Source organism: Caenorhabditis briggsae (genome assembly GCF_000004555.2).
Source record: "Caenorhabditis briggsae complete genome, chrV, whole genome shotgun sequence".
Lineage (NCBI taxonomy): Eukaryota > Metazoa > Nematoda > Chromadorea > Rhabditida > Rhabditidae > Caenorhabditis > Caenorhabditis briggsae.
The window spans coordinates 6,333,568-6,342,126 of record NC_013488.2 but is presented as its reverse complement, the minus strand read 5'-3'; the positions used below and the strand labels follow the sequence as shown (position 1 = coordinate 6,342,126).

The window sequence follows — 8,559 nt, the reverse complement described above, 5'->3', positions numbered from 1 at the left end:
CTGCATTTTACCGGAAATGAAACTGGCGTGTTTAGTGTGTCTGCTTAATTGGAAATTCTGAAATAATTGGCTAGGAATGGCTAAAATGAACATTGCTTAGCTATTTAAAGAAGACATTGGAAGTCCGAAGATCTGTTTTCCTGGGGAAATTGTTTAAAAAACACATTTTTAGGGAAATTCCAGAAATTCGAAAACATGAAAATTCGAATGATTTTGATTTGTAAATCTGAAATTCCGAAATTCAGGAATGTTGGAATTCAGAAACTCTGATATTCTGAGATTCTGAGATTCCGAGATTCTGAGATTCTGAGATTCTGAAATTCTGAAATTCGGAAATTCTGAAATTCTGAATTTCCTAACAATTTAAGAAGTAATTAGATTCGTATTGAATCTAATACTTTATTTTCTGTTGTGGCTGTTTTTGACATTTTCTCATATTATACACTTTTTGCATGATACTTTTTGTTTTTTTCTTTTAAAAAATGTATTAATATTTTGTCACTTTTTCTGAGAAGCTAGAACCTTCTGTAACCAGGAAATTTCATTAATTATTTTTCAAAATTGTCACTTCAACAAAAAAAAAATTTCCAGGCTCCGAAAAAATGTCTCAGCAACTTTCTTACCGTTCAATCATGGGACTCTCAGAATACAAAAATTTCGAATTCGAAGACAATTGGATATTCTACACAGTCTGTGCAATGATCGCTACAGTATCCTCCCAATATTCATTTTTATGAGAATCGCATTTTTATTTTTCACCAAAAAGAAGCAAATCCAAAAAACCGGACTTCGAATGGAAATTATTCACTCTTTTTTGTTGATGCAATTTACGAATATTTTGCTCGTCATCGCTGATTTTCTCATGTTTCGCATTCCATACACAACCATTTTCACCCAATTTTGTGCATCTGAAAATCCACAAACATTGCTGAAAACTATTGTATTTTTCAATTTTTCGGCAGCTTACTCTTCTCAAATGTTCACAGTGTTATTTTGTGCTCTACGAGTTTCTATTCTTTTTTCTGTTAGCCAAAAAACCAGTGAGAAGGTAATTGAGAATAATTAGGGATGATTAAATAATTCATAATTGTTTTCAGATCATTAAAATTGTTCCTTTCATCATTGTGACTTTTGGATGTTTGGCGGCTCTTCCTCATTTTTCTACCGACGCATTTTGTATGCAAATGGCCGAGCCAATGATTTATGGATCGGTTTTAATCATTTCTCAATTTCATGCAAGCAATGTGGTGAGGTTATGGATTTGATTTTATGGATTTGAGACAACTCAGAAATTCAAAATTTCGAAGGAAAAATTGAAAACAAATAGTGGACGAGATTTTGAAAGGTTTTGACTAAATACAGTATCGGTCAATGAGATATACAAAAACTATTTTCTTCAATTGATTTTTGTCAAGTTCCCGTCATTTAGAAATTTTGAGAGGCTGTAAAACTGACATAGATTGAAAACTTTGCATTCACAGTTTTTTTTTGAAAATTCCCAGTTTTTCAGATTTTTTCGGATTTGTGTAAAACTCCTGTATTTTACATTTTCAGTACAAAAACAGGCCCAACCAGGCGATCTTCAAAAATCCTCCATTTTTTTTAGGTGATCAGAAACTCGACATCAATATTTCAGAAATTCCGAAACTCCAAAAATTGAATTCAGAAATCGAATAAATAATATTTTCAGTCAATGGTCTACTTCAATTTGGTTGTTTATCTTATTGTGACAGTTACAATTGCGTTTCTGAATATTCTAATGGTGTGGAGAGTGCGAAAGAAGGGTTCCGGCGGAACTCTTACAACTCGTTCAGCTACGCAGAATGCAAAAATCGAAAAAACCCTGACTGGAACAATGATAATTCTATTATTCCCAATGATTGCCAGCTTGCTGATTTCGGTAGGGTGAACATCCAAATTTCGGTGAACATAAAGTCGAAAAACCGTTTCAAAACTCCCGAAATTTAAACATTCAGATATAGAGAAATTAAATATATCTAAATCTGCGAAAAAGAAAAAGAAATATTTGAATTTAAAAAAAACTGAGAATTTAGGAAATTTAATTATCGAGTCTGAAGTTTAAAATATATCTTTAAAGTCGCTAATACAATTTTTTCAGATGGGTGAACTCCTTCGCAGTTCATATTTCGCATATATTCTCCTTCTTCGCCCATTCTTCTTGGACGCCCGTGTTCACATCGTCACCTGTTATTTTTATTTGACTCATCCGATTTTTAGACAAATTCCACATGCATCTTCCGTACCGGTTTTCAGTCGAGCAACACTTTAAATTTTTCATGAAAATGTGGAGGAAATAATTAGTTGATAAATTCTAATAGAACAAAATCGTATATTAAAGTGAAATTTCAAAAAACAAATTTCAAATCAAGAAATCCTGAAAAATTAAATATCCTATCAAAAAGAACCCTTAAAAACACTATATTTTAAAGTTGTTTCTTTGCTTTCTTGAAAAGTCACAAGTCACACTTTCGTCTTATTTTTTTAAACAGAGCCAAGAAAACTTTAAAATTAAAAAAGACAACAGAGGAAACTTTGATTTCAGAAAAGAATAAGTCAACTGAAATAAGCAAAAAACTAGAAACACTTTGAAACATTTAGGTGACTTTCCCTTTATTTAAAAAATATACACTCGGTGATTGCGTATTTCATTCTATTTCTTTTCACGTGAAGCTCCTCCCACATGGCCGCAGCTGCGGCGTGAGGTATTTGCAACTGTGCCGCGCACTTCCACGATTATTATATTTAATGAGATTCCAGCGTAGTCCATGACCACTGCCATTCCCATTTCCTAGCGGTCTTGTTCTTGGTGCCCTAGTCGTGGTCGGTGACCTGATACATTTCATTTCCACCCAATTTGACATCCAATAGGCTGATTCCATACCAAAAGCAGTTATAACATTCCAGTTCACAGTTCTTATGAGAAATTAATAAATTTCAACGTTGTTAGCAGAAATTCGGAACACAGAAATGTCAAGTCTGAACGAAAGGAAGTTTTGATTGAATTCTAAATAATACAAAAAAAGACTCACTTGACAGAAATCTGGAAAGGCTGACCCAAATGAAAAAGTCCTGGGCTCCAAAGCGCGTGGCCCCATGCACCAGGATTATTATTGAAAGATGTTCTAGGATTTGGCATGTCTTGTCTGATATGAAGGGGATTTCTCTAGCTGTGATCAAATTGGAGCGAACTCTGAAAAATTGTTTTTTTATACTTACCTTTTTCAGAATTTCCTGCAAATTAATATGAACGTGCTTTCAGGGTTGTCTAAACTGTGAACTTAAAAATGAGACCCCGCAAGCTTATATTTGGCATATTTCGTGTTTTGGCACATTTGGGACTTCTTAGCAAGCAAAACATTAATTTGAGGATATTTCCAGTGTCCGCTCAAAATTTAACAAGTGACGGTCTTTTACCCCTAAAGAAAACACTCATTTTGATACTCGAAACATAACAAATTCAATTTAAGTATTTGTATTTGCTCTGATTCCAAAAGTTCTAATTTTTATGCCATTATTTCCATTTTTAAGTTTTCGTGGTGGGACCCAAAATTTTTTTGTTAAAACCTGAGCTTGTGTACTAATTTTTAAACTATTAGTTGCCTGGTGCATCTACCCTCCAACTCCTTCTAAAGGTTCCCTCTAACCACGCAACGACACTCCGCTATCCCGCTCGGCGCGCGCACAGTTTAAATTTAGTTTTGAGTGATTGCGAGCTTGGATTTGGCTCGTGGTTTTTGAGAGACTCTTTTTAAGGATTTCAAGTGAGTTTGCTTGAATTCTAAGCTTTTATTTGTTGTTTCTTTCTAACTTGTTCATAATAAACCGATTTTGTTACATTTCTTGTTGATTTTCTTCTATTTTATCACAGGAACCTGATACCCCGGACATACCGCGGGCAATTTATTGACAAGTCAAGTTCAATTTTCCGATTAGTATTGGGTTACTGCAGATTTTTAAACTCACGATGACGGTTGACTGAATATGGTTCCATTGAATGTAATAACATCGCCAATCTCCATTGGTCGAGTGAATTCGATCCTTTTATCAACGTAATTTCCATCCTATAATTGAAAATTATCATATCAATTAACTCAAAAAAAGCCAACTCACCAATCGATTACAGTCCAAAACTTGCGCCTGGATGGAGTTTAAGAAAACACCAAGAAAGAATAAAAATGTTATGAGTTTTAACATTTTGAAACATGTACGTAAAAATTGCTGAAGTTTTTTTTGTTGAAATCATAAAAACTTCGGTTCTTGATGTTGCAAAAAATTGTTGGTGGTTTGCAAAGTTAAATAAACCGTAGTCCGTAGTTAAAAACGGAAACAAAAATTTTGAAAAATTATAAAACTGCTTGGCATATTCATCACACCTTGTGGCAGTCAAATGGCATTGAATTTCTGAATTTCACAAAGTTTTGGAGAAGTCTAATACTCTGGAAAAGCTGGAATTTTCGAAATTTCAGCAAATTGTGCTCATTGCATTATATCTGATGATGATTTTCAAAAACTGATAATAAAGTTCCAGACACACCAAAAGTTCACATTCATCTTCGCAAAATTTGAAAATCTGAAATTCCATGATTTCGAAATTTCGAAATTCCGTGATTCAGAAAATAATAGGTTTGTTCTGAAATTCAAAATTTTCAAAGTCTTTGAAATTATGAAAAATTATGAAAATTTCTGAGTTTCTGATTTCACGAATTCCGAAATTCTGAAAATTGGATGTTCTGAAATTATTAGATTTGAAATTTTCACAATTTTATAGTTTCTTTTTGTAATAGTTCGTTTTAAAATTTTCGACTTTCTATTTCTTGATTTTTTATCATCTTCCCACTTCTCGAAAAATTTCCAAAAAACAAATCGGGAATATTCGAAACCTTCCTCGGTTCAATAAACTATATATAGTTGTTTGCCGCTGATAACACGGAATTGGACACATTGAACCATAAATTCCAGAAATTTGGTGTCATTATTTCAATTAGAGAAAAAATTGGATTTTTTCTGAAAGTTCTAAACTGTTCTGATATTCCTTTTGTAGCGCAATTTTTCAAAATTTTGTTTATTCCATGAATAGTTTCTGTTTTCAACATTGAAATAATTATAAACTGAATAATTAATTGTTTTCGTTTTAAAGGTGGGGGGACAGGAGATTTTTCGTAGTTTTTTTGTGGCTAGAGTATGCATTCTACCGTCACGGTGTACAACGCTTAATGTCACTCTGTGTACAGCTGTCGTCCTCGCCTTTATGTATGCAATCGGGCGTGCGCTTTCTCTTTGCCCGCGTAGCTCAGTCGGTAGCGGCGCCGCACCCTCAATCATCGCCCTCACAAGTTCAACTCCTCGAGGGGCATCTTTGAACGAAATTTCGAGAACATTATTTTTTTCATGTCCCCCCACCTTTAACAGAAAAAGGAACAACATGAATTTTAAAATTTTTTTCTTCATACTCCTCTGGGAGTCTCAAAAATATGCAAAGTATTTTTTTGAAACTTTTTCATTTAGATTGTCATTTAGCAAAAAAAAATATAATCAAGTTTCAGCCACGAACCATAATTTTCGGTCCCACAAAAATGTAGATCAGAATGGCCAACTTCAGATGGGTTCCACTGAAGTACGTTGAAGTAGTAGTATGAAGTACAAACGTAGGAGAGTCTGGATAAAATGGTCTTAATGGAGGCGAGACAGCAAAATTTCGGGGGATAGTTCGGGAAACGAAATCGCGCCGCGCTTTTGTAGACCATCGGTCGTCAGGCGCCTTCGCGCCCCTGTAGCTCAGCCGGTAGCGGCGCTGTACCCCTGAGCTGCCTGTCATGAGTTCAAACCCTCTTGGTGGTTCTCTATGCTAAATATCAGGAAAACTTTTTTTTGGTGTCTGGCCTCCTTTAATTGTTTGGGAATGTGTTTTTGTTTTGTTCGATTATCGTCAAGAAACAATAATTTTCTTTGAATATAGCTGAAGATATTATATCCGGTTAAACCTCATATTAAAAATTCCAGTTTTTCTTTATCCTTGAAAAAGGTTTCCGAAAAACCTATTTAGATTTGGATAATGTGAAATATGCCTTTTCCGTTCATTCCGGGTTTAAGCCGTTCGTTCCTTACCCACTATACGAAAAAAGGAAGAAAGGTAACACCCATTCAATAATGATGTTTATCTCCGACGTTCGGGATTCAAAAGACGGACAGTCTGGACTCTTTCATTTTGTCACAATGCGCTGTGGCACAAATACCATCTCATTATTCCGTTTTGTACTTTTATGCTGTGCTGGTTTATTGTGTTGGAAGTGTACCTATTATTTTTTCGGATATTCCAACGACTATGAGTTTCAACCTAGCAACCAATGTCATTTACCCTCTTGGAACCAGAAACACACGAATTTTGTTACCCGTTCCGTGCTTAATAATTTTTCCCGGTGGTTATGGATGAAATTGGAACTTTCGAAAGAAGTAAGAGTTTGGAAATTAATTCTGAAAAAATGAGAAAAATTTCAGAATAACCAAAATTACACATCTATCAGTATCTTGGGAGCATATGTCTACCCTGACCAAATTTCCATATCTCTAACTTCTCAGTATACAGTACAACAAAATCTATTCTGTCGTTACTATGACTGTAAACAGACGGAGATTCCTGGAAGTTCATATCGAAGTGTGGTTTTTCCGGAATCTGTCTTACATTGTCCTAGAAGAATTGGAGCCGAGTTCGTGTCGGTTTCGAGGAGTTTGGATGAAGAAGAAGAAATTTCAGAACCTGTTAGATTAACGTTCAGGTCGTTTGAAAGTGAGTGAACAGGTTTTATTCGGCAATTAAATCGAATAACTTGATCTTTATCTTACAGATCATCTTTCCCATTTTTCTTTTTGAATCATTGCCTAATTTGTCCTAATTTCCAGAACCACCACATGATCTCACGGTTTGTGTGGGTCCGATGTATGGTAACGAGTCAAAATGGCTTCAAATCGTGGATTTTGTGGAACATATGAAGCTGGAGGTAGACATAATTTTGGATATTAAACTAACCAATTGCTTCCAGGGCGCAACTTTTGTATATTTTTATGTGGGAGTAATATCAGATTATGATCGTAAAATATTGACTGACTACGTTCGAACCGGAGATGTAGAAGTAATAGATTTACACGACAAATATGAAAGACCCTATTACGCATGGCACCTAATTACTATTCAGGTGAGAAGATTCCATATTTAATTACAGAAAAATAAATATTTTCAGGACTGCCACTTGCGTGCAAAGTATCACTCAAAATGGGTGTCCTTTTTGGATCTAGATGAAAGAATTTCAGGAACTAAAAATCAAAGTCTTATTCAATTACTAAACGTCCAAGAACCCAATGTCGGGGAGATTCAACTTCCAGTTTTGAATATTATTAAGTATGGTGACGTAGCAAAAGAATTTGAGAATGTCGTAAAGTTAAAAGAGGAAATGATTTTTCGGAAGTGGACAGATTCCATTGATCCAACTTGGAATGCATCAAAAGCAATTGTTAAGCCAGAAAAGGTTAGTTTGGTATAAACCGCATTCTAAAAGACAATGCATTTTAACTCTATTATTTCAATTGAATACTAAATCTGTGAGCTACACAAATATTGGCGACATAATGATCGTGAGCCAATTTCCATACCATGTTCTGTTCACTTTTAGTATCCCTGTTTTTCTCATCCTTAAGTTTTTCGCTTATCTTCGTCGCAGAGTACTGTTTCCCTATTCCGGTGAACTCAATGCTTTTAGAAAACTCAAAAAGTTCCTTTATATTATCTGTTTCGAGTGACATCCAGAATTAGTGAAATTCTTTTCCAATTTCATTGAAGAAGCCGATCCTACGCCCAGTTTCACTTCTCCCTTTTTTAAGAGAAGATGATCCCACGCCCAATTTCATCTTCCACAATTGAAAAAATAAACAGGCATGACTTTTGTAGGATCCGAGATGATTAGGCTCTTTTTGTTTTCAGACAGTGTTTGAGAATTTGTTCAAACTGTGGTAATTGGTACTTCCGGACACACTGATCACAGTGCTGTTTTTATTTTTGCTTCTTGCCCCTCACAAAAAAATTATGGGCTCTGAAAGTGATTTCAGTAATAATTTCTCACTTTTGGAGTGAATTTTTGAAGGGGTCTATAACAGTTGTTCAGAGTTTTTCGTATGTGAGTCGTATTTTTAAAGATTACTCTACAATCTGAAACGGTCCATACTCCCAGGGGGCATCGAAGTAGGGGGCATCGTGCTCAAAGGGGGCATTCACTCATAGGGGTCACTAACTCATAGGGGGCATCCTGAAGTTGTCTCTTAGGGGGCATCCCACCATGTCTCATAGGGGGCATCGGACCAAATGCTCCCAGGGGGCATTGATAGTAGGGTTTCCATTTGGGGGGGGGGGGGGCCTCTTATTCATTTTCANAAATGCGCTCATGGCCTTTATGCTGAACAGCTGAGTGGAACTGCATTCACAGCTCCTCGATGTCAAAACCAGCGCTCGTGGCTCTATCGTATTCGTCCTTCTGTAATCCACCGTCCATT

At 35.5% G+C, this 8,559-nt stretch overlaps 3 protein-coding genes across 3 annotated transcripts in view; 2 read left to right on the top strand and 1 right to left on the bottom strand.

Moving 5' to 3' along the window:
- Positions 1-602: 602 nt before the first annotated feature.
- Positions 603-2,290, top strand: CBG06411 (the record flags this gene model as incomplete). The annotated part of the gene is made up of 4 exons (XM_002647312.1): positions 603-710; positions 1,098-1,247; positions 1,691-1,900; positions 2,120-2,290. The coding sequence occupies 4 exons, from the start codon at positions 603-605 to the stop codon at positions 2,288-2,290; spliced, it is 639 nt and encodes a 212-aa protein (XP_002647358.1).
- Positions 2,291-2,935: 645 nt separating this feature from the next.
- On the bottom strand, positions 2,936-4,215 carry CBG06410 (the record flags this gene model as incomplete). Its single annotated transcript, XM_045237150.1, has 4 exons — positions 2,936-2,997; positions 3,051-3,211; positions 3,985-4,082; positions 4,132-4,215. 4 exons carry the CDS (start codon positions 4,213-4,215, stop codon positions 2,936-2,938), a joined length of 405 nt encoding a protein of 134 aa, XP_045093207.1.
- Positions 4,216-6,168: 1,953 nt separating this feature from the next.
- The window catches only part of CBG06409, a gene marked incomplete at both ends in the record, with an annotated part of 4,762 nt that continues 2,371 nt past the window's right edge, over positions 6,169-8,559 (top strand). Inside the window, 5 exons of the mRNA XM_002647310.2 lie at positions 6,169-6,471; positions 6,517-6,805; positions 6,919-7,016; positions 7,059-7,211; positions 7,257-7,541. Coding sequence (XP_002647356.2) covers positions 6,169-6,471; positions 6,517-6,805; positions 6,919-7,016; positions 7,059-7,211; positions 7,257-7,541 — 1,128 coding nt within the window. The remainder of the gene's footprint in view (positions 6,472-6,516; positions 6,806-6,918; positions 7,017-7,058; positions 7,212-7,256; positions 7,542-8,559) is intronic.